The 25,931-nt window shown below is 42.8% G+C and overlaps 2 protein-coding genes across 2 annotated transcripts in view; one reads left to right on the top strand and one right to left on the bottom strand.

Annotated features, from left to right (window-relative positions):
• The first annotated feature begins 534 nt into the window (after positions 1-534).
• On the top strand, positions 535-2,315 carry LOC109893763 (coiled-coil domain-containing protein 28B-like). Its single transcript, XM_020486976.1, has 4 exons — positions 535-550; positions 633-827; positions 990-1,070; positions 2,275-2,315. The coding sequence occupies exons 1-4, from the start codon at positions 535-537 to the stop codon at positions 2,313-2,315; spliced, it is 333 nt and encodes a 110-aa protein (XP_020342565.1).
• A 7,434-nt stretch (positions 2,316-9,749) lies between these two features.
• Positions 9,750-25,931, bottom strand: part of LOC109894558 (TOG array regulator of axonemal microtubules protein 1) — a 34,812-nt gene continuing 18,630 nt past the window's right edge. Inside the window, exons 9-22 of the mRNA XM_020488138.2 lie at positions 23,782-23,847; positions 23,208-23,377; positions 22,877-23,054; positions 22,471-22,692; positions 21,861-21,984; positions 19,282-19,387; positions 18,772-19,007; positions 18,436-18,594; positions 18,194-18,320; positions 14,052-14,167; positions 13,632-13,812; positions 13,196-13,415; positions 13,023-13,109; positions 9,750-12,695 (exon numbers count right to left, since the gene is read on the bottom strand). Coding sequence (XP_020343727.1) covers positions 12,436-12,695; positions 13,023-13,109; positions 13,196-13,415; positions 13,632-13,812; positions 14,052-14,167; positions 18,194-18,320; positions 18,436-18,594; positions 18,772-19,007; positions 19,282-19,387; positions 21,861-21,984; positions 22,471-22,692; positions 22,877-23,054; positions 23,208-23,377; positions 23,782-23,847 — 2,252 coding nt within the window. The 3' untranslated portion in view covers positions 9,750-12,435. The remainder of the gene's footprint in view (positions 12,696-13,022; positions 13,110-13,195; positions 13,416-13,631; positions 13,813-14,051; positions 14,168-18,193; positions 18,321-18,435; positions 18,595-18,771; positions 19,008-19,281; positions 19,388-21,860; positions 21,985-22,470; positions 22,693-22,876; positions 23,055-23,207; positions 23,378-23,781; positions 23,848-25,931) is intronic.

The following is a 25,931-nucleotide window of genomic DNA, read 5'->3' as shown; positions in this document are numbered from 1 at the left end:
CAGCAGGTCTACCAAGTCAAATGTCTGTTGGCTGGTGGTTCACTCATTACTTTTGGCCTCTTAGGTCTGATTTTCCATTTTCCTAGCTTAAAATCCATAGAGAAACTGTTATGATTGTACTTTACATGCATTTCCTTAGCTCACACCATGTTCATCCTCCAATCCCTCTCCAGTCTTGTCAGGGATGGGAAGCGCTAGATCCTGACTTCCTAGCTTTGTTGTTGTTACAGGACGTCCTGAAGCTTAGGCAGGGGCCACTCATCTTACCCAGAGGGCTTCACACTGACAAGCCATGGAGGAAAATCGCAATAAGTGGAGCCCCAAAGTGTTTCTCCTCCAGCCCCCTCCTCCCCCGGTAAACCCCCGCAAGCTCTGTCCTCCCCTCCAGCCACATTTTCCCTTAGCCTCCCCCAACCCCCTCTCCCCAAAAAACAGAGGCAAGCTCAAGATGTCCATCGGAGTAGCAGGACTGTCAAATATATGGTCATAGCAGCTACATAGCAGCTACACCAAACAAGTTTTGGAACAGTCACAATGTCTAATTTTACAGGTCAGTCAAATGGAGGTTGTATAAATGTTCTAGGTTTGACCAGCTTAATGTTTGCTATACTCCTGTTTTCTGTTGATTCCAGTTGTCTGGCTTCTTTTCACCAGGCCCAATAAGGAGAAGGCCATGACTCCCCAGCCAGCAGGGCCCACCAGTAAGTTGGCCCAGTACCCTACACTGCAGCACTCCTTCCTTACGGACATCTCTGATGTGAGAGAGATGGAGGGAGGCCTCCTCAACCTGCTCAATGACTTCCACTCCATAAAATTGCAGGCTTTTGGTAAGATGACCATGGACATCCCTGTGAATACTGAGACCCAGTTATTCAGTGGAAATATGGCCATTTGTTTTACATTATACCATAGTGCAATGGTTACATAGGAAGTTCTGTATTTTATACAGGTATGTAAAGGTGTGAATAACCTTTGCTGTGTCGTCTCAGGGAAGGTGTGCTCCTTTGAGCAACTGGAGCACATGCGTGAGATACAAGAGAAACTTGCATGGCTACATTTCAGTCTGGACAGTCATAATCCTGATAGGTATCAGTCTGGTGTTTTCTGTGATGACCTCCGTGATCACTGTTTTACAGCCTGTGTTCGTAATGGCTGCTCAGTGAAACGACCTGTCCTGACTTGTCATAGACTCTTGCTAAAAAACTTTAACGAGTAAGCCTTCCTTGATGATCTGGCTGCTGTAAATTGGTATAGAATCAGCTTGATCCCCTCTGTTGCTTGGACCTTCTTTTTTAATATTTTCAGTAGTAATGTTAACAAATACGCGGCCATAAAGAAAATCAGAATTAAAAACAGGTTCAGCCCCTGGTTTGACCGTGATCGTTACTCCACCTCGAAAATTCCATTTGGCAAATCGCTCGGCACAGGCATACTCAGGCTGACTGGCTCTCGTTCAGGCAAATTAGAAATAAGTGCACTCAGGCTATCCGGAAGGCCAAAGTTACTTTAAGGAGCAGTTCTCGCTCTGTGGGTCTAACCCCAAGAAATTCTAGAGAACGGTTAAAAACCTGGAGAATAAACCCTCCTCCTCACAGCTGCCTATGTCCCTTAATGTTGATGATGTGGTTGTTACTGACAAGGAGCACATGGCTGAGCTCTTTAACCACCACTTCATTAAGTCAGGATTCCTATTTGACTCTGACAGGCCTCCTTGTCTGTCCAATATTTCCTCATCTCCCACCCCTTCTAATGCGACTATCTCCTATGCCCTCTTTTCCCCCTGCCCGCTACAAAGTTTGTCCCTGCAGGCAGTCACTGAGTCCAAGGTGCTAAAGGAGCTCCTTAAACTTGACCCCCAAATATTATTTGGTTCAGAAGGTTTAGACCCTTTCTTCTTTAAGATTGCGGCCCCTATCATCGCCAATGTCACATTCTGACCTTAGTTTTTTTGTTTTGTCTTTGTTTATATGGTCAGGGCGTGAGTTGGGGTGGGCAGTCTATGTTTGTTTTTCTATGTTTGGTTTCTGTGTTCGGCCTAGTATGGTTCTCAATCAGAGGCAGTTGTCTCTGATTGAGAATCATACTTAGGTAGCCTTTTTCCACCTGTGTTTTCGTGGGTGTTTGTCTTCCGTGTCAGTGTTTGTCGCCACACGGAACTGTTTCGTTGATGCACGTTATTTTGTTTTGTTCCAGTGTTCTGTTGTTTTTTTGTATTAAACATAATGGACACTTACCACGCTGCGTTTTGGTCCGATCCTTACTCCTCCTCCTCAGAAGAAGAGGACGATATCCGTTACAGCCAAGCCTATCTCTAACCCTTTTAACCTGTCTCTCCTCTTTGGGGAGGTTCCCATTGCTTGGAAGGCAGCCACAGTGTGTCCTTTATTTAAATGGAGAGATCAAGCTGATCCTAACTGTTTATGGACAATTTCTATTTTGCCCTGTTTATCAAAAGTGTTGAAAAAACTTGTCAATAATCAACTGACTGGCTTTCTTGATGTCTATAGTATTCTCTCGGGTATGCAATCTGGTTTCCGCTCAGGTTATGGATGTGTCACTGCAACCTTAAAGGTCCTAAATTATGTCACCATTGCCCTTGATTCTAAGCAATATTTTGCTGCTATTTTTATTGACTTGGCCAAAGCTTTTGATACGGTAGACCATTCCATTCCGGTGGGCCAGCTAAGGAGTATTGGTGTCTTGGAGGGGTCTTTGGCCTGGTTTGCTAACTATCTCTCTCAGTGTATAAAGTCAGAACATCTGCTGTCTTAGCCACTGCTTGTCATCAAGGGAGTACCCCACGATTCGATCCTAGGCCCCACTCCCTTCTCAATTTACATCAACATCATAGCTGAAAGCCGTAGGAAGCTCTCTCATCCATTTGTAAGCAGATGATACAGTCTTATACTCAGCTGGCCCCTCTCCAGATTTTGTGCTAAATGCTCTACAACAAAGATTTCTTAGTGTCCAACAAGCTCTCTCTGCCCTTAACCTTGTTCTGTACAGCTTCAAAACATAGGTCATGTGGTTTGGTAAGAAGAATGCCCCTCTCCCCACCGGTGTGATTACTACCTCTGAGGGTTTAGAGATTGAGGTATTCACCTCATACAAGTACTTGGGAGTATGGCTAGATGGTACACTGTCCTTCTTTCAGCACATCAAATCAAATCAAATGTATTTATATAGCCCTTCGTACATCAGCTGATATCTCAAAGTGCTGTACAGAAACCCAGCCTAAAACCCCAAACAGCAAGCAATGCAAGTGTAGAAGCACGGTGGCTAGGAAAAACTCCCTAGAAAGGCCAAAACCTAGGAAGAAACCTAGAGAGGAACCAGGCTATGTGGGGTGGCCAGTCTTCTTCTGGCTGTGCCAGGTGGAGATTATAACAGAACATGGCCAAGATGTTCAAATGTTCATAAATGACCAGCATGGTCAAATAATAATAATCACAGGCAGAACAGTTGAAACTGGAGCAGCAGCACAGCCAGGTGGACTGGGGACAGCAAGGAGTCATCATGTCAGGTAGTCCTGAGGCATGGTCTTAGGGCTCAGGTCCTCCGAGAGAGAGAAAGAAAGAGAGAAAGAGAGAATTAGAGAGAGCATACTTAAATTCACACAGGACACCGGATAGGACAGGAGAAGTACTCCAGATATAACAAACTGACCCTAGCCCCCCGACACATCAACTACTGCAGCATAAATACTGGAGGCTGAGACAGGAGGGGTCAGGAGACACTGTGGCCCCATCCGATGACACCCCCGGACAGGGCCAAACAGGAAGGATATAACCCCACCCACTTTGCCAAAGCACAGCCCCCACACCACTAGAGGGATATCTTCAACCACCAACTTACCATCCTGAGACAAGGCCGAGTATAGCCCACAAAGATCTGCGCCACGGCACAACCCAAGGGGGTGGTTCCCAAACTTTTTATAATCCCGTACCCCTTCAAACATTCAACCTCCAGCTGCATACCCCATCTAGCACCAGGGTCAGCGTACTCTCAAATGTTGTTTTTTGTAAGCTTGCCATTCACACTATACGATACATTTATTAAACATAATAATGAGTGGGAGTTTTTGTCACAACCCAGGTCGTGGGAAGTGACATAGAGCTCTGATAGGACCAGGGCACAAATAATAATATTATAATAATGAATCATCATTTTGTTCTTTATTTAACCATCTTACATATAAAACCTTATTTGTTCATCGAAAATAATTGTGAATAACTCAATAATGAGAAGGGTATGCTTGAAGGGATGCACATAACTCTACAATGGTGTGTTGTATTGGAGAGAGTCTCAGTCTAATTTTCCACACATAATCTGTGCCTGTATTTAATTTTCATGCTAGTGAGGGCCGGGAATCCACTCTCACATAGGTACCTGGTTGCAAAGGGCATCAGTGTCCTAACAGCACGAATTTGCCAAGGCAGGATACTCCAGAAATCTGGCAGTGGCTTCTGATTAAATGACATTTTCACAGAACCGCTTGTTGCAATTTGATGAGGATCTTTTGTTCAGATATTAGTAAGTGGACTGGAGGCAGGGCATGAAAGGGATAACGAATCCAGTTGTTTGTGTCGTCCATTTCGGGAAAGTACCTGCGTAATTGCGCACCCAACTCACTCAGTTGCTTCCTTATATCACATTTGACATTGTCCGTACGCTTGAGTTCATTTGCACACAAAAAAATCATACAATGATGGAAAGACCTGTGTGTTGTCCCTGTTAATGCAGACAGAGAAGAGCACCAAACTTCTTCTCCTTGATAACCAGCGCACTTCTGTATGTAGTAAAAGCGTTACATGTTCATTGCTCATATCATTGCATATTGCAGAAAACATATGAGAGTTCAGGGGCCTTGCTTTAACAAAGTTAACCATTTTCACTGTTGTGTCCAAAACGTATTTCAAGCTGTCAAGCATTCCCTTGGAAGCAAAAGCCTGTTGATGGATGCTGCAGTGTACCCACGTGAAGTCGGGAGCAACTGCTTGCATTTTTAAAAATGTTTTTATTTATCCGTTATTTTACCAGGTAAGTTGACTGAGAACATGTTCTCATTTGCAGCAACAACCTGGGGAATAGTTACAGGGGAGAGGAGGGGGATTAATGAGCCAATTGTAAACTGGGGATTATTAGGTGACCATGATGGTTTAAGGGCCAGATTGGGAATTTAGCCAGGACACCGGGGTTAACACACCTACTCTTACGATAAGTGCCATGGGATCTTTAATGACCTCAGAGAGTCAGGAAATCCTCCTACTGGCCCTCCAACACCACTCCCATCCAGGAACTGACCAGGACCAACCCTGCTTAGCTTCAGAAGCAAGCCAGCAGTGGTATGCAGGGTGGTATGCTGCTGGCATGCTCATTACCACTCCACTATGTCTCCCTGTCATGGCTTTTGCGCCATCAGTACAGATACTAACATGAGCAGCAGCTACATTTTGCTACATACGGACCGTTATTGGAATTCCTGCCAGAAAGTAACGGTTAATGTGATTGGATGTTAATTATTTGACTAGGCTTCCTGTATTTGACATTGTGTTGTTATTTCACTGAACACTAGATGGTTTCATTTTATTTTTGGCAGTGAAACGAGGCTACTCAGGCAAGAAAAAAATCTCACCCAAATGTATAGCCCAGTTGGAAAATAGAAATGGACTGTTTGAAAATGTGAAAAAATTAAATATATATACAGTGAGGGAAAAAAAGCATTCGATCCCCTGCTGATTTTGTACCACTGACAAATAAATGATCAGTCTATAATTTTAATGGTAGGTTTATTTGAACAGTGAGAGACAGAATAACAACAAAAAAATCCAGAGAAACGCATGTCAAAAATGTTATAAATTGATTTGCATTTTAATGAGGAAAATAAGTATTTGACCCCTCTGCAAAACATGATTTAGCAATCACGTCTGACCTCTGTTGGCAATCACAGAGGTCAGACGTTTCTTGTAGTTGGCCACCAGGTTTGCACGCATCTCAGGAGGGATTTTGTCCCACTCCTCTTTGCAGATCTTATCCAAATCATTAAGGTTTCGACGCTGACATTTGGCAACTCGAATCTTCAGCTCCCTCCACAGATTTTCTATGGGATTAAGGTCTGGAGACTGGCTAGGCCACTCCAGGACCTTAATGTGCTTCTTCTTGAGCCACACCTTTGTTGCCTTGGCCGTGTGTTTTGGGTCATTGTCATGCTGGAATACCCATCCACAATGCATTTTCAATGCCCTGGCTGAGGGAAGGAGATTCTCACCGAAGATTTGACGGTACATGGCCCCGTCCATCGTCCCTTTGATGCGGTGAAGTTGTCCTGTCCCCTTAGCAGAAAAACACCCCCAAAGCATAATGTTTTCACCTCCATGTTTGACGGTGGGGATAGTGTCCTTGGGGTCATAGGCAGCATTCCTCCTCCTCCAAACATGGCGAGTTGAGTTGATGCCAAAGAGCTCCATTTTGGTCTCTTCTGACCACAACACTTTCACCCAGTTGTCCTCTGAATCATTCAGATGTTCATTGGCAAACTTCAGGCGGGCATGTATATGTGCTTTCTTGAGCAGGGGGACCTTGCGGGCACTGCAGAATTTCAGTCCTTCACGGCATGGTGTGTTACCAATTGTTTTCTTGGTGACTATGGTCCCAGCTGCCTTGAGATCATTGACAAGATCCGCCCGTGTAGTTCTGGGCTGATTCCTCACCGTTCTCATGATCATTGCAACTCCACGAGGTGAGATCTTGCATGGAGCGCCAGGCCGAGGGAGTTTGACAGTTCTTTTGTGTTTCTTCCATTTGCGAATAATCGCACCAACTGTTATCACCTTCTCACCAAGCTGCTTGGCAATGGTCTTGTAGCCCATTCCAGCCTTGTGTAGGTCTCCAATCTTGTCCCTGACATCCTTGGAGAGCTCTTTGGTCTTGGCCATGGTGGAGAGTTTGGAATCTGATTGATTGCTTCTGTGGACAGGTGTCTTTTATACAGGTAACAAACTGAGATTAGGAGCACTCCCTTTAAGAGTGTGTTCCTAATCTCAGCTCGTTACCTGTATAAAAGACACCTGGGAGCCAGAAATCTTTCTGATTGAGAGGGGGTCAAATACTTATTTCCCTCATTAAAATGCAAATCAATTTATAAAATGTTTGACATGTGTTTTTCTGGATTTTTGTTGTTGTTATTCTGTCTCTCACTGTTCAAATAAACCTACCATTACAATTATAGACTGATCATTTATTTGTCAGTGGGAAAACATACAAAATCAGCAGGGGATGAAATACTTTTTTCCCTCACTGTATATATAAAAAAAGAAATGTGAATCACATTTTTATTTGTCGTACCCCAGTTTGGAAATACCTGCTCTATCGTAATCGCTCCTCTTTCACCCCAGCTGCCAAACGAACCCTGATTCAGTTGACCATCTTACCCATGCTAGATTTCAGAGAAGTAATTTATATCGGCAGGTAAGGGTAATTTTTATCGGCAGGTAAGGGTGCTCTCGAGCGGCCAGATGTTCTTTACCATACGGCCATCAGATTTGCCACCAATGCTCCTTATAGGACACATCACTGCACGCTATACTCCTCTGTAAACTGGTCATCTCTGTATATATGTAATCCCACTGGTTGATGCTTATTTATAAAACCCTCTTAGGCCTCACTCAGCCCTCATCTTCCACATACAACACCTTTTCCGCCAGTCACATTCTGTTAAAGGTTCCCAAAGCACACACATCCCTGTGTCGCTCCTCTTTTCAGTTCGCTGCAGCTAGTGACTGGAATGAGCTTCAAAAACACTCAAACTGGACAGTTTTATTTACATCTTTTCATTCAAAGATTTAATCATGGACACTCTTACTGACAGTTGTGGCTGCTTCGCGCCTTTTGCCTTCTGCTAGGTCGTCATTGTAATTAAGAATTTGTTCTTAACTGACTTGCCTAGTTAAATAAAGGCTAAATATATATATATTTTTTAAAGGGCAATGGTTATTTACATGCTGTCTGTAAATAAGCAGAGTGTGGTTGTTCCCACACATTCATGTTTACATCCTTAGCAGATGCTCTTTAATAAAAAAAATATCTATCACACTGACGTCTTTTGGACAACATCCAGTCCACAAATGTGATAATGCATGCTTTCACATCCTATCCAGGCACGCAGTAGTTGGCTGTGGAGAGGCAGCATACACTGACAGACCAGAAAGTTTGACCTCAGGCCCGAAATGTGAAATGTGTCCATTGTTAGTTTGATTTCTAGAATCCACTGCTCTGGTGTGGTATGTGTGAGTGTACAGTATGTGTGAGTGTGGTGCGAAAGCCCTTCAGCTCATGAGAGATATGGGTGCCAAGAATACTCTGTAGCCATAGCAGCAAGCAATAATGTAGCAGCAAAACAGATGGGCTCATTGTCCTGTTGAAAAACAAATGATAGTCCCACTAAGCGCAAACCAGATGGGTGGCATATCGCTGCAGAATGCTGTGGTAGCCATGCTGGTTAAGTGTGCCTTGAATTCTAAATAAATCAGTGTCACCAGCAAAGCACCCCCACACCTCCTCCTCCATACTTCACGGTGGGAACTACACATGCAGAGATCATCCGTTCACCTACTCTGCGTCTCACAAAGACTGGAACCAAAAATCTTATATTTGGACTCTTCAGACCAAAGGGTAGATGTCCACTGGTCAAATGTCCATTGCTAGAGTTTCTTGGCACAAGCAAGTATCTTCTTGTTGTTGTTGTACTTTAGTACTGGTTTCTTTGCAGCAATTCGACCACGAAGGCCTGATTCATTCCTCTGAACAGTTGATGTTGAGATGTGTCTGTTACTTTAACTCTGTGCAACAATTATTTGGGCTGCAATTTCTGATGCTGGTAACTCTAATGAACTTCTCCTCTGCAGCAGAGGTAACTCTGGGTCTTCCTTACTTGTGGCGGTCGTCATGAGAGCCAGTTACATCAAAGCGCTTGATTGTTTTTGCGATTGCACTTGAAGAAACGTTCAAAGTTCTCGAAATGTTCCTCATTGACTGACATTCATGTCTTAAAGTAATGATGATGGGCTGTTGTTTCTCTTTGCTTATTTTAGCTGTTCTTGTCATAATATGGACCTTTACTAAATAGGGCTATCTTCTGTGTACCAGCTGGTTGCAAGTGTGCAGGGCTGTCATCAAGGCAACGGGTGGCTACCTTGAAGAATCTCAAATATAACATTTATTTTGATTTGTTTAACACTTTTTGCGTTTCCAAATGATTCCATGTGTTATTTCAGTTTTGATGTCTTCACAAAATAGTAACATTTATGAAAAACTCTGGAATGAGTAGGTGTCCAAACATTTGACTGGTACTGTATGTCAATGAGAACTAGCTTCTCAAGGAACTTAACATTTTCTACAATCTTTTGCTTGCTATTATTTGTCATGTAACTAAACAAATTTTTGTATTTATTTACATGTAAATAAAAGCAAATCGTGTAAATCAGTGACAGTTGTCTTGTTTTAATAACCGACTCAGATGCTCAATCTTGTATGTCTAATCCAACTAATTGGAAATAGATCCTTACCTTACAGCCCCCTCTTCCTCAAGACAGTTAAAGACCAGGAGCACACATCTTTCCCCCTTTAGGCGACACAAGGCAACAAGGCCAAACACACTGAGCTGAGGCATTACAATGATAGCATAGGAAAGTTCTCTTTACAACAAAGATGTGAAGCAATAAAGGACATAAATAAAAAAACTAAGCATATAGTTTATAGAAATAAACACTTTAAATATCAGTCGGTCATTCATCTCGTTAACAAACAATTTCAATATAATTTAAACATAGAATAGTGAAAGGCTACGTTAAGACTGGCACTATACTGAAACAGAATCACAGACCTGGGCTTCACCGTCTCTGTATCGGTCGTTAGTTTAAAGATAAATGGTTTCAATGTTACACTCAGCCAGTATCATTGGTTTACACCCAAAGTTGAGCTAGGCATCGGTGTACACACATACATTTATATACAGTGGGGCAAAAAAGTATTTAGTCAGCCAGCAATTGTGCAAGTTCTCCCACTTAAAAAGATGAGAGGCCTGTAATTTTCATCATAGGTACACTTCAACTATGACAGACAAAATGAATTTTTTTTCTCTCCAGAAAATCACATTGTAGGATTTTTAATTAATTTATTTGCAAATTATGGTGTAAAATAAGTATTTGGTCACCTACAAACAAGCAAGATTTCTGGCTCTCACAAACCTGTAACTTCTTTAAGAGGCTCCGCTGTCCTCCACTCGTTACCTGTATTAATGGCACCTGTTTGAACTTGTTATCAGTATAAAAGACACCTGTCCACAACCTCAAACAGTCACACTCCAAACTCCACTATGGCCAAAACCAAAGACCTGTCAAAGCACACCAGAAACAAAATTGTAGACCTGCACCAGGCTGGGAAGATTGCAGATTCAATAGGTAAGCAGCTTGGTTTGAAGAAATCAACTGTGGGAGCAATTATTAGGGAATGGAAGACATACAAGACCACTGATAATCTCCCTCGGTCTGGGGCTCCACGCAAGATCTCACCCCGTGGGGTCAAAATGATCACAAGAACGGTGAGCAAAAATCCCAGAACCACACGGGGGGACCTAGTGAATGACCTGCAGAGAGCTGAGACCAAAGTAACAAAGCCTACCATCAGTAACACACTACGCCGCCAGGGACTCAAATCCTACAGTGCCAGACGTGTCCCCCTGCTTAAGCCAGTACATGTTCAGGCCCGTCTGAAGTTTGCTAGAGAGCATTTGGATGATCCAGAAGAAGATTGGGAGAATGTCATATGGTCAGATAAAACCAAAATATAACTTTTTGGTAAAAACTCAACTCGTTGTGTTTGGAGGACAAAGAATGCTGAGTTGCATCCAAAGAACACCATACCTACTGTGAAGCATGGGGGTGGAAACATCATGATTTAGGGCTGTTTTTCTGCAAAGGGACCAGGACGACTGATCCGTGTTAAGGAAACAATGAATGGGGCCATGTATCGTGAGATTTTGAGTGAAAACCTCCTTCCATCAGCAAGGGCATTGAAGATGAAACGTGGCTGGGTCTTTCAGCATGACAATGATCCCAAACACACCGCCCGGGCAACGAATGAGTGGCTTCGTAAGAAGCATTTCAAGGTCCTGGAGTGGCCTAGCCAGTCTCCAGATCTCAACCCCATAGAAAATCTTTGGAGGGATTTGAAAGTCCATGTTGCCCAGCAACAGCCCCAAAACATCACTGCTCTAGAGGAGATCTGCATGGAGGAATGGGACAAAATACTAGCAACAGTGTGTGAAAACCTTGTGAAGACTTACAGAAAACGTTTGACCTCTGTCATTGCCAACAAAGGGTATATAACAAAGTATTGAGATAAACTTTTGTTATTGACCAAATACTTCTTTTCCACCATCATTTGCAAATAAATTCATAAAAAATCCTACAATGTGATTTTGTGGATTTTTCCCCCTCATTTTGTCTGTCATAGTTGAAGTGTACCTATGATGAAAATTACAGGCCTCTCTCATCTTTTTAAGTGGGAGAACTTGCACAATTGGTGGCTGACTAAATACTTTCTTGCCCCACTGTATATACATATATACACATACATATATATATATACACATATATATATCCTTAACAAAAATATAAATATATTTTTTTATCACATCAGCACATTTTGGTCATGCAAAAAGTAAAACGCTAAGGCATGCCAGAACACCACTTCATCAACAAATTGTTACAATAAGATTTACAAACCATATACAATAGATACATTATATACCGCAACATCGTACAGCATACAGATTAGGCTAATACTGTGCAATCACATATTTGAGCTATACAAAATATTTGAAATCATTAATCTTCACTCTGACAAATCTTTTAAACAACTGTATAAGACACCTTAGAAATTTCACATCAACTGAAACAGCTAAAATTATACATCTTTCAGGTCCCGTTTCCTTTTTGTGCATTTCAAATGTACATTCTTCATAATGTTGTCTCCGAAATGCATACAATAAGATTCATAAAAAACAACAACAGCAACAATCATATGACGATACATACCAAGCCATATTCATGACGACAACTATCATGATAGTGAGCGACATCTTCAAAGTGCAAAGAGAGCAGGTTGTTGAGAGTGTAAGACCTGATGCCAACAGCTGAAGTCTCTGTCTGCCTGTGCTCCTTTATTAAAGGACACCATAGCTTGCTGAGAAGAGGGTTGATTTAAGGGCTCTCATCTTAAGGACTTTCTATACTCTGTAACGTTAAAAAAGTGCAGGCACTATCAGAAATGTAGAACATCTCTGTCTTTAAGGAAGGTCAGTGTTTCTGTTCTTCTGTCTAGGGGGAGGGGGGGGGGGTTGATTGTGTTTTGAAGGTTGTGTTTTCTGAGGGGCCCTCAGGGGTAGGAGAGGGTCCTCATGAGCTCGTTGAGGCTCTTGTGGACGTTGGCAGACTGGGAAGCGGCGAACTCTGCCAGCCCAGGCCCCATGTGGGTGTAGAGGGCTTGGCACAGGTTGGAGGTGGCTCCCCGCACGCTGCCACCCCGGCCGTGGACAGTGCCACTGTGGCTGGATGTGCCCAGGAGGTGCCACAGCAGGGGTAACGCCTTCTGTTCCACCATCTGGGGCTTACGGGGATATAATTCTATCACCAGATCTGAAAGACAGACCAGAGGAGGAGAGGAGGGGAGGGAGGTTGGAGGATGAGGAGTCAGCTGGCAGAGTTCAAACATGTTGTAACAAGGAACTTATGAAATGCTGAGAGCATATGGGCCTGACATATGTTTCTCCCTCCTTTTAAGAGGCTAAAGACTCTTTGGGTGACAGGAAATAAAGACAGTTGCCAGTGCACTGTTGCTTAAGAGCTTTTGTAAACTCAGATCCAAATCAAAATGTTAAAAGCCAAATGAAGTTTACAAAGTGTCATCTATGTAACTTAGGGACTGAAGGGAATATCTCAAGCAAACTGTTTCAGTGAACATACCTGCAACCTTCTCTATGAGATCCACCTTAGCCTTACCACTCAGGAACTGGGCCTTGGTGCAGAAGGGCTGGAGGAGGAGAGCGTTATCTGTGAACAAAGTCAAGCACAAAAAGTCAAGCTACGTTCAAGCCTCAAACCAGATGATGTGATGTGAAACATCATCAGACACCCACCCAGGTTTTGGATGAGTGTGTGGATGGCTCCAATAGCAGCAGTGTAGATAGCGTTGTTCTTGGAGTTGAGGTGATTGTCCACGATGGCTGGGACCAGGATGTAGATTACCTGGGCAAGGTTATCCTTCATCACAGTGACAATCTTCTGCAGAGACTCTAGAGCGTACAGGTTGACCTTACTGTTAGACTCCTGCAGTCTGGCCTTAAAGGCATCAAACACCTGCGAGAAGGACAGAGAGATGAGAGAAGCATTACTACAGATTCAACTATGACCTGCTTACACAAGCCATTTTATCTATGGTACTTTGCATGGTTGATTTCGTCAATAAAATGTATAGCTAGTATTTTTTGTGATAGTCAGAGGATTTCGGCCTTTAGGATGTTAGGGTATATGAGGCTAAAAAATATCTAGTTTTGTTCAGCTGACATCAGTTACCGGAAAGATACTGCTGATGACCATGTTGGGATTGTGCTCGCAGTCCACCATTAGCTGGTCGATGCCCTTGATGCGCTCTCTAAAGTCCTTTGAACCCAGCAGGGCTGTGAGCTGCTTGATGTACTCGATCTTGTCTGCAATGCTGTGAGCTTGAGGTCTTCCGTTGTACTGCCCAGACTGCCTGCAGATACACAAACAGTAGGTAAGACATGGAGACGGAGTTCATATTGATGGATACACACATGAACAAACTCTACATTCATTGACACAAACTGTGCTAATGCAAAAACAAACAGCAAGGCTAGCCATGGCTTCAATCATAACAGTTCAGTATATAAGAGATGTTGACTTGAAGAGAGACTAAATTCAGGGATAGCATGGAAAGTGCTACATGTTTCAGTTGGTGCTGCGTTTTCCCACCTGTTGACCACTTTGAGTGGTTCCCTGTTGAGAGATGAGGCCCTCACTGTCCCACTGCCAGGGTGGGAACGCCGGCCCCTGGCTGACGGGGTGTCCTGGGGCATCTCTCCCAGGCCCTGCAGAACACATTAACACACGTAACTCATAGATCACACAAATGTACAATACCAGTCAAAAGTTTGGACACCTACTCATTCAATGTATAATTGTTTTTATTACTATTTTCTACATTGTAGAATAACAGTGAAGACATCAAAACTATGAAATAACACATATGTAATCATGTAGTAACCAAAAAGTGTCAAACAAATCGAAATATATTTTAGATGCTAGATTCTTCAAAGTAGCCACCCTTTGCTTTGATGACAGCTTTGCACACTCTTGGCATTCTCTCAACCAACTTCAACTGGAATGCTTTTACAACAGTCTTGAAGGAGTTCCCACATATGTTGAGAACTTGTTGGCTTCTTTTCCTTCACTCTGCGGTCCAAATCATCCCAAACCATCTCAATTGGGTTGAGGTCGGGTGATTGTGGAGGCCAGGTCATTTGATGCAGCACTCCATCACTCTTCTTCTTGGTCAAATAGCCTTTACACAGCCTGGAGGTGTGTTGGGTCATTGTCCTGTTGAAAAACAAATGATGTGTGCAAACCATATGGGATGGCGTATCGCTGCAGAATGCTGTGGTAGCCATGCTGGTTAAGTCTGCCTTGAATTCAAAATAAATCACTGACAGTGTCACCATCAAAGCACCCCCACACCATCACACCTCCTCCATGCTTCACGGTGGGAACCACACATGCGGAGATCATCCGTTCACCTACTCTGCTTCTCACAAAGACAAAGACAGATTTCCACTGGTCTAATGTCCATTTCCATTGCTAGTGTTTCTTGGCCCAACCAAGTCTCTTCTTCTATTGGTGTCCTTTAGTAGTGGTTTCTATGCAGCAATTTGACCATGAAGGCCTGTTTCACACAGTCTCCTCTGAACAGTTGATGGTGAGATGTGCTTCTACACCGGCATTGCTTGCTGTTTGGGGTTTTAGGGTGGGTTTCTGTACAGCACTTTGAGATATCAGCTGATGTACGAAGGGCTATATAAATACATTTGATTTGATGTGATTTGATGCGTCTGTTACTGAACTCTGTAAAGCATTTATTTGGGCCGTAATCTGAAGCTGGTAACTCTAATGAACTTATCCTCTGCCACAGAGGTAACTCTGGGTCTTCCTTTCCTGTGGCAGTCCTCATGAGAGACAGTTTCATTATAGCGCTTGATGTTTTTTTGCGACTGCACTTGAAATGTTCATAATATCTTCATAATATGGACTTGGTCTTTTACCAAATAGGGCTATCTTCTGTATACCACCCCTACCTTGTCACAACACAAATGATTGGCTCAAATGCATTAAGAAGAAATTCCACAAATGAACTTTTAACACGGCACACCTGTTAACTAACCAGCTCTTGAAGCAGGTCGACAAAATGCTAAGAGTGTGCAAAGCTGTCATTTAAGGCAGCTTTAACATTAGAAGCCTCCTCCCTAAGTTTGTTTTATTCACTGCTTTAGCACACTCCACCAACCCGGATGTCCTAGCCGTGTCTGAATCCTTGCTTAGGAAGGCCACCAAAAATCCAGAAATTCCCATCCCTAACTATAACATTTTCCGACAAGATAGAGCTGCCAAAGGGGGCGGAGTTGCAATCTACTGCAGAGTTCTGTCATACTATCCAGGTCTGTGCCCAAACAATTCAAGCTTCTACTTTTAAAAATCCACCTTTCCCAGAACAAGTCTCTCACCATTGCTGCTGCTTGTTATAGACCCCCTTCAGCCCCCAGCTGTGTCCTGGACACCATATGTGGATTGATTTCCTCCCATCTATCTTCAGAGTTCTGCTGGAAACTTATATTTCCCTCTCTAACTATAAGCATCAGCTGTCAGAGCAGCTTATTGATCACTATACATGTACACAGCCAATCTGTAAATAGCATACCCAACTACCTCATCCCCATATTGTTACTTATCCTCCTGCACCCCAGTATCTCGACTTGCATATCTATCACTCCAGTGTTAATGCTAAATTGTAATTATTTCGCCCCCATGGAATTTATTGCCTTACCACCCTACTCTTCTACATTTGCACACACTGTACATAGATTTTTTGATTGTGTTATTGACTGTACGTTTGTTTATGTGTAACTCTGTGGTGTTGTTTTTGTCGCACTGCTTTGCTTTATCTTGGCTAGGTCGCAGTTGTAAATGAGAACTTGTTCTCAACTGGCCTACCTGGTTAACTTTTTTTAGGATAGGGGGCAGCATCGGAATTTTGGATGAAAAGCATGCCCAAAGTAAACTGCCTGCTACTCAGGCCCAGAAGCTATATATGCATATAATTGGTATATTTGGATAGAAAACACTCTAAAGTTTCCAAAACTGTTAAAATAATGTCTGTGAGTATAACAGAACTGATATGGCAGATGAAAACCTGAGGAAAATCCATCCAGGAAGTGCCATTATTTTGAAATGGCTGTTTTGCCAATGAAAGCCTATCCACCATTTAAAGGGATAGGACCCAGTTTCCGTTCCCTATGGCTTCCACTAGTTGTGAACACAGTCTTTAGTCACTGTGTCAGGCTTTTATTCTGAAACATGAGGGAGAATGACCACATTGAGTGAGTGGAACCTGGGGTGACCCCAGAGCTGGTTACTGCGCACGACCGAGAGCGCGCTTTTTTATTTTATTTTTTATATTGACAACGTTATTGTCCGGCTGAAATATTATCGATTATTTAGGCTAAAAACAACCTGAGGATTGATTGTAAACATTGTTTGACATGTTTCTACGAACTTTACGGTTACTATTTGAAATTTTCGTCTGCCAGTTGTGACCGCATTTGAGCCATTGGATTACTGAACAAAACGCACCAACAAAATTGAGGTTTTTGGATATAAAGAGGGACGTTATCGAACAAAACAAACATGTATTGTGTAACTGGGAGTCTTGTGAATGCAACCATACGAAGATCATCAAAGGTAAGTGATTAATTGTATTGCCATTTCTGACTTTCGTGACTAATCTACTTGGCTGCTAACGGTTTGTAATGTTATGTGTGCTGAGCGCTGTCCTCAGATAATCGCATGGTTTGCTTTGGCGGTAAAGCCTTTTTGAAATCTGACACGGCGGCTGGATTAACAACAAGTTAAGCTTTATTTTTGATGTATTGCACTTGTGATTTCATGAAAGTTAAATATTTATAGTAATTTAATTTGAATTTCGCGCTCTGCAATTTCACCGGAAGTTGATCCATATGAAGTTAAATAAAGTATAAATAAAAAGGCATAAGGTGGCTTCTTTGAAGAATCTCAAATATTAAATATATTTTGATTTGTTTAACAATTTTTTGGTTACTACATGATTCCATAGGTGTCATTTCATAGTTTTGATGTCTTCACTATTATTCTACAATGTAGAAAATAGTACAAATAAAGGAAAACCCTGGAATGAGTAGGTGTGTCCAAACTTTTGACCGGTACTGTAAATGAAGTGCAGCAGGTTCATACAGGAACCCCAACTGATAGTATCAGCTGATATCACAGCAATTAGATTCATCACGCTACCTTAATATGGCGGTTTATTTAGTTGACTGGGTTCTGCACACACATTCTGATGGCTGCTGCCCAGTGCCACGTGCTGTTGTTCTTGGTGACATGCCATTGCTGTAACACGTTACTCGCCATTCATTTCTGTTTTCTGCTTTCCCACCACCCTCCCCAGCCTCCACTTGTTTTGGCTCTGCTTTTGTACAGTCAGAGGCATTGGTATAGTATACCTTGGCATTGGTATAGCTACCATGAAGGAGCAGAGCCTAACGCAAAGACTAATGTACTGCATTTATTGTCATCTTTTCTAATAAATGTTTAAACGAATGTGGCATTTCCTGTCTAAACTGCTGCTTTCTTACAGTAACAGTGTCTTGTCTCAAAACGCAAGTCCCCAGCAAGGGGAGACTAAAATAGACAGGAATGACTCATAACAGTCCCACACACCTTCTCAGTTAGACAGTGTTCTGTACCTTAGTGTTCAGTGTGGAGACAGTGTGCTGTCCCTTTATGTTCAGTGTGGAGACAGTGTTCTGTACCTTAGTCTTCAGTGTGAAGACAGTGTCTCTGATGGGAGCCAGGTCTTTGGCAGGGATATATTTCTCTAACATCTTATCGAAATCACTGTGCAGTGACAGAAATAACAGCATCCGGCGTCCCTGGTACCTGAGGAGCAGAACAGCCTCAGAGTCAAACAATGTCACTCACTCTATTGATTACAGACACACCTGCTACTATTAAAACAAACACTCATTGGTATTGAACAGAATTCCCTCCCTACCTAGCTTCCTGGGAGGAGTCTTGTGCCAGCTTGGTGACGGCAGGTAGTATTCGGTCGGTGAGGTCTTTCACTCCAGACAGCAGGCGGGCAGCACCAATGTTCTCCATCAGGTTGGCCATGTGATGACCCGCGCACTTCCTCACCACAGAGTTCAGGTGACTGTTCACAAGAGACAATATCAGGGATGTGGTCAGCACCACATAGAAAATAAAGCCTAATGACCTATTTTAATGATAAGATACAAGCATGATAAAAATGTAATGTCTACACGCAAAGCATGTAGCCATAATTCAGGTAAAGAACTGCTAAAAGTGCTCTCTTGTGAGTGTGTCTGACCTGAGGCCGCTGGTGAGCAGAGCATTCAGGCTGCGTGTCGGGGTGCAGTGTTGCACCATGCTGTCCAACGCTGAATCCACATCCTGTCTGATGAAGGCGTTGGACTCCCCAGCTTTCTGCAGCAGAGCCTTGGCTGTGCCCTCCAGCTCCTGGTCCATGCCCTTCTGCAGAGCAGTGTAGAGCTCACCCATTGCCCCAACCGCAACACGGGACACACCCGAACGAAGGTTCCTCACCTGAGGAGCAATACACTCATTAAATCAGTTAGATAAAAAAAATTATAATCAGACATCTGAGGAAGGATGGTCAAATGAATGGTCAAATGTCCTCATCAGGACATAGGAAAATCAATCATTGAGGGCTAAAGTCTACAATAACCACTCTGTATTGAATTGATTGAGGCAGAGATTATGAATAGAAGGGGATTGGATGAAGGTCTCCAGGACAATGGACTGCCGTTTCACGTGAACATTTATAGAAACCTAAAAGAATGAGGAGTCGTGGTCGTACCTCTTGGATGAGTGCGAGACAGACGTCATGCAGCCTGTTAAGCAGTATGTCTGAATGGTACTGTGTCAGACCACGGAGAAAGGTCAGGCCCTCAATCTTCTTCTCCCTTCAATCAAAAATAGAGAAATATACATTTTGTAAATCCAATCCATTGCTTATATGCATAGAACAGTCATACATTGACTTTTGACATAGGGTCTTACTAGACAATGTTGAAGTATAGCATTGGGTTAAAGTAACTGTCCAGTGAAAAATGAAAAGTTCAGTGAAAAATAAATATTATGTTAACTCATACCCAAATAATGTTGTTGACTTTTCCTATACTCGTATTTCTGGCCAAAGCATAATTTGGAGAGAAAACACTTAAAAACTCAAACTGCAGCGATTTGAAAGAACATTTAAAAAATATATTATGAAGGCTACAACCTTCTGTCTGCTGTAACAGATATTACTGTAGCCCAAGCAAGACGCAGTCTACACATTGCATTGGGGCAAATCTATCAGCGTTTCTGCCATATGGCCAGAGTTGCTGAATAAAGAACACTATGACATTGACTGCCTGTCTGCCTCCAAATAGCCAATGTTTGCACATTAAATCGATGTTGACTGCCTGTCTGTGTCTTGCTTGTTTGATATGCTGCATACATATAGCTTGCCTAAATAGCTGCATATAGGCTAACTCACCTGAAAAAAGAACATGAAATCGCTACACTGCATGTTATGTGGTGCTTATGTTTGCAATAGATTATTGTTACAACAAAGAACTACGTGTGTTCAAACTGTCTTTTGTGTTTACGCAGCAGCGGAGCACTGAGCAGCAGCTGAAAGGAGGAGGAAGCGGTAGCGGATCCTGCAGGGTCCTCGGGATCCTCCCGAGTGGCGCAGAGGTCTAAGGCACTTTATTTCTTTGCTAGAGGCGTTACTACATTCCCTGTTTCGAATCCACATCCGGCCTTGATTGGGAGTCCCATAGGGCGGCGCACAATTGGCCCAGCGTCGTCCGGTTTTGGCCGTCATTGTAAATAAGAATTTGTTCTTAATCTGACTTGCCTAGTTAAATAAAGGTTACATAAAAAGTTTTAATAAAAAAAAATTGCAAAAATCCCTATTTACACTATATAGAAAAGTATGTGGACACCCCTTCAAATTAGTGGATCTGGCTATTTCAGCCACACCCGTTGCTGACAGGTGTATAAAATCTAGCACACAGCCATGCAATCTCCATAAACAAACATTTACACTATAATGGCCTTACTGAAGAGCACAGTGACTTTCAACATGGCACCGTCATAGAATGCCACCTTTCCAACAAGTCAGTTCGTCAAATTTTTGCCCTGCTAGAGCTACCCCGGTCAACTGTAAGTGCTGTTATTGTGATGTGGAAACGTCTAGGAGCAACAACGGCTCAGCAGCGAAGTGGTAGGCCACACAAGTTTACAGAATGGGACTGCCGAGTGCTGAAGCGCGTGGCGAGTAAAAATCGTATGACCTCGGTTCCAACAGTTATTAACGAGTTCCAAACGCCTCTAGAAGCAAAGTCAGCACAATAATTGTTTGTCGGGATCTTCATGAAATGGGTTTCCATGGCCGAGCAGATGCAAACAAGACTAAGATCACCAACGTGCAATTGCCAAGTGTTGGAAAAAGGGGTGTAAAGCCCGCCCATCACTCCTCTGGAGTGATGAATCACGCTTCACCATCTGGCAGTCTAACGGACGATTCTGGGTTTGGCGGATGCCAGGAAAATGCTACCTGCCCCAATGCATAGTGCCAACTGTAAAGTTTGGTGGAGGAGGAATAATGGTATGGGCCTGTTTTTCATGGTTCGGGCTAGGCCCTTTAGTTCCAGTGAAGGGAAATGTTAACGCTACAGCATACAATGACATACTAGACGATTTTGTGCTTCCAACTTTGTGGAAACAGTTTGGGGAAGTCCTTTTCCTGTTTCAGCATGACAATGCCCCTGTGCACAAAGCGAGGTCCATACAGAAATGGTTTCTTGAGATCAGTGTTGAAGTACTTGACTGGTCTGCACAAAGCCCTGACCTCAACCCCATCGAACACCTTTGGGATGAATTGGACTGCCGACAACGAGCCTGGTCTAATCACCCAACATCATTGCCCGACCTCAGTAATGCTCTTGTGGCTGAATGGAAGCAAGTCCCCGCAGAAATGTTCCAACATCTAGTGGAAAGCCTTCCTGAATACTGGAGGATGTTAGGAGGCCCATGATTTTGGAATGAGATGTTCAATGAGCAGGTGTCCATATACTTTTGGTCGCGTAGTGCATTTATTTACAAAAAATGGGGTTTCAGAAAATGCAGAATCGCAGCCATGCCGCTCTGTTGTTGGGGTATGCCTACACCATTCCAACACAGAAAAGCTGTTTTTTAATTACAATTTTTGTGAAGAAAAATTATTTGACTCATTGTAATTAATTATTAGCCATATTTCATAGACATCCGGAAACACTGGACAGTTACTTGAAATGCGGGAGGTGGGGTTCAGTTGGACCCCAGGAAGATTTGCAGTTGATAAAGCGTCAGCTAATAGGGATCCAAATGAAGAATAAAGCTCACCAGTCGTCTGAGCTGAGGAGTTTGAAGCTCTGTGTCAGTGCTAGCTCAGGTTTGGAGAAGGGCCGTAGTTCAGGCTGCTCTGTCAGGTCTCTCTTCTGGCTGGGAATGCCTGGGGACATCTCATCTGGAGGACAACCATATCATTAAATACAACACTATAATAACATATCTCTATGGCCACAACAACACACAGCAGATTGTTACATTACACCTCTATTGGTACATTACAGTTGTATTAGTCATTGGCTAAATGAAGCAGCGTGCGTGGGAGGAGATGTATTAATAGAATGTGTGAAAACAAAGCATTGCACTCCATTATCTACATCTCATTTACCATTGCTAAGCTCTGCTACTGTTGGGGGGCTCTGAGGGGGTAATTAGTAGTGCACTAAAACACTTTCGAGTCAGGCTATACCTAAATGCTTGAGTGAGATATGATGTGTTGACTTATTAATCTATTCACCATGTTAAAAAAACATCATTAAGTTGCTCAAATTAATGAGAGAAATCACAGAACAAACAGTTAATGAAAAACAGTGTGGCTCTTTAGCTGCTATAACCCTGTAACTGCAAAGATATTACATGATGACTGCCATAATGTTACACTGACCTGAGCTGTGTGAGAGAGACAGCCGTGTCCTGCTGAGACTGGGAGCCCTCCTCAGGCGGGGCAGGGTGCTCCCGGGGTTGGCAGGGACCGTGGGGGGGCTGGGCTGGTGGGGGGGACTGAAACATTTAATAGGGCTCTGGGATCCCTGGGGGCTGGTGGGTGACTCGTCTTGGAGAGAGTCAGCCTTGGTGGACGTCACCATGCTACCATTCAAATGAAAGTCTGTTAGGGGAAGAAAAAACATTTTAGAGATGAGCCACAAGCCCACGCAGGAAGACATCCTACTGTCAGAGTAGAATTACCCAAATTATAGCAACATAACAAAAGCCAGTTTATTTAGATTCTAGTGCATGAAGTGAAAGCTTGTAAAGGATAGTCTTGGAGGGTTAAGGAAGAAATATTGCACCGTTGGAAATGGCTGCTGTATCCTCTGTAGCCATGTCATTTTGCACCTGTCTGAGGCGCAGACGCATCCTGTCAGCTCTCTGGCGATCCCCCAGGGCAACCTGGCCCTCCTGCTGCTCCAATCGGTGCTGCCGCATCTTGTCCCGAGCAAACCTTGTCATTCTCACCTTCTCCTTATCCTGCACACAAACACACAACCCCCAGTTACACACATTCCACAGACTGATAGCAGTGGTAGAGGGCAATTATTTTTCAAGCTGCAAAGCCTGATGGGAAATGTAGTATCAAAGAGGTTGTTGGTGGTGTATGTACAGTATGGTGGACCTGCTCACCCTGGCCACCTCTGAGGCTGGGATGTCGTCGGGGTCCAGATGGTTGCCGGGGACTGCATGGCCATAGATGCCAGCTGGGGGGTCACTGGGCAGCCTGGTCATACAGTCGCCCTGCTCCATCGACATGGCAACCCCTGGACGGCTGGACAGAACCACCGAGCCAAACACTCCTGCAGAGGCGGGAGGTGAGGAAAATTCAAGAGTGCTTAAGCTAATTTTCATTGACACCATTATTCAGCAAAGCTGAAACTTTAAGCAGCACAGTGTATTCACGTAGCTAGAAAATACTGTAAGCAGTGATGACTTCCAAAATATGGCATGCTCTGTCCTTTGCATGTCTTAGCATCTGTTTATCTGCCAACAGTAAGTATATTGCCAACCACAAGAGTTATTCCAAACAATTCTTTAAACTTGGCCCTGATACTGTGTGGCCCCAGGCAGGGCCTTGTGTACTGTGAGACTTGGCGATCTGTTGTTAAACACAGCCCTGAACCAGAACATCACGACCTCAGAACACAATATTGGATATCTGAACAATGGCACAGAGTCGTAAATAAGACGGATGTGGCCTGACCTCTGCCAACCACACCTTCAGGCATGTCAGTGGCTGGTGAGTTCCTGTTGCTGTAGCTCTGGGAACCTGAGGAACAGATAATGGAGAAACACATATACTGAACAAAAATATAAACTCAACATGCAACAATTTCAAATGTTTTACTGGGTTACAGTTCATATAAGGAAATTAGTCAGTTGAGATAAATTCAGTAGCCCCTAATTTATGGATTTCACATGACTGGGAATACAGACGTGCATTGGTTGGTCAGATAATGTTTTTAAATGTAGGTGCGTGGATCAGAAAATAAGACAGTATCTGATGGGACCACCATTTGCCTCATACAGCACGACACATCTCCTTCGCATAGAGTTGATCAGGCTGTTGATTGTGGCCTGTGGAATGTTTAGGGTTGCACATGTTGGGGAATATTCAGAAGTGGAAACTTTCCGTGGGAATTAACAGGAATATATGGGAATTAATGGAAATATTTGCAAATTGATATTACAGTTTTTCTCAATTGCTAAAACACTAAAACCCATTGGCTGAACAAAGTTATCAGTTGCCTGGACTCATTTAGCTAATTATGCAGTCTGTTGTCAATACCTTAAACCATTTCACATGATAAAACACAAATTTGCAGATCTCACTTAGACTTTTCAGCAAAACTCTAAACACATTCTCATTCTCAAAACACATTCTGCACTCTAATGCACATGTCATCCATACTGGTAAACACAAGTGGCCACAATCAAATACAAATAGAGAATATATGTCATTGATTGAACACAACCACTCAAAATTGATTTAACCTGTTTCAAATGATGCGACACAACCAATATAAGCCAGTTCAGAGAGCAAACAGGTTGTTGAAGGTGGGAAGGAGAAAGTCTGAGAATGGATACTGTAGTACAGTGCATTGTAGGCTGTATACTGTACAATGGATGAATTGTATGGCCCTGAACATTGTGCTTTCCATTTATTAACAGTACTGACTGCTCAATAGATTTTGACTGGTTGTAGGTTCATATCAACAAAGAACAAGAATTACAGTATCACAGAGACAAAGGACAAGTTTGCAGGGTACAGTACTGTAAAAATAGGGGTACAAGGAGGAGGAAGAAGAATAAACAAAATTGCAAAGAGCAAAGCAGAGTAGTAATTTCTGATCAATTTTGAGCTACTATGATAGAACATGTTTTCGTTCATCAAAGGACAATGACGGAAAAATATGAATATTTTTGGGGATTAAAAATGTACTTCTCCCTGAGAATTGTTTCTTTTTTTCGGTGTATTGTTTACTGACTGCTTGAGAGTGTATATCATTTTGATCACTTTGTTTATGATTTGAGAGCAGTGTTTGATTTTGAACACAGGTAAAACTGTTTTGAGGCAAATGTTTCATTTTGCAAGAGGAGTCAGAGGTTATGTAAATAGTGCTTGAAGATGAGGTTTTGTGTTTAATGTTTTCAGGAAATGGAGCAAGGTTTCAGTAATTGTGTTTTAGCAATTGAGAAAAACTGTAATACCATTTAAATGTAGATGTTTTTTGCATTGGATAGAGTTACCATATCACATGGAAACAGAAACAAACATTTAACCTTATCATAAGTAGACATAATTGCAAATGACTAAATCCTTCAAATATAAATAAAAAAATATATTTAGTTACGAATTGAACTTTAATTAAATAAGTTGACACTTCACATGGGATGATTTCACTGAGCAACAAAATAAAGGGAATATTGAATGATCCCCAATGATCCATCACATCTCCCAAAAACATTTTCAACATATACATAGTCTAGAAACTAAAGCTTTGGTTGTCTTCCTCTCAGGTGTCATGTCTTCTCCCTGGACCTCCTCAATGTCCACCTCTTGAACATGAGACTCTGAGGCCTCATCTTCACTGTCACTTTCCAACCTTGTTGAGGATGTCTCGTTGTCAGGCTCAAAAAGCCTCAAATTTGCCCGGATGGCCACCAATTTTTTCAACCCTTGTATTCGTCAGCCTGTTGCATGCTTTGGTGTGTGTTCCCAAACAATGATCAGTTGCACTCTGAGGCGGCTGAAGTTGGTGGGATTTAGAGGATGATGGAGGCAACAGGGGAAAGAGCCTCAGATCCAAGTCCCTTCCACCAGGTGGCTGATGAGATATGTTGGCACGACTG

Source organism: Oncorhynchus kisutch, linkage group LG7 (assembly GCF_002021735.2).
Source record: "Oncorhynchus kisutch isolate 150728-3 linkage group LG7, Okis_V2, whole genome shotgun sequence".
Lineage (NCBI taxonomy): Eukaryota > Metazoa > Chordata > Actinopteri > Salmoniformes > Salmonidae > Oncorhynchus > Oncorhynchus kisutch.
The sequence above is the reverse complement of the archived record's forward strand: the minus strand, read 5'-3'. Positions and strand labels throughout refer to the sequence as shown.

Excerpts from the sequence above, each read along its gene's own strand:
- LOC109893763 (XM_020486976.1), top strand. Across the intron at positions 828-989 it reads CATAAAATTGCAGGCTTTTG|GGAAGGTGTGCTCCTTTGAG; the intron begins GTAAGATGACCA and ends GTGTCGTCTCAG. Across the intron at positions 1,071-2,274 it reads GCTACATTTCAGTCTGGACA|AAGAAGAGGACGATATCCGT; the intron begins GTCATAATCCTG and ends CCTCCTCCTCAG.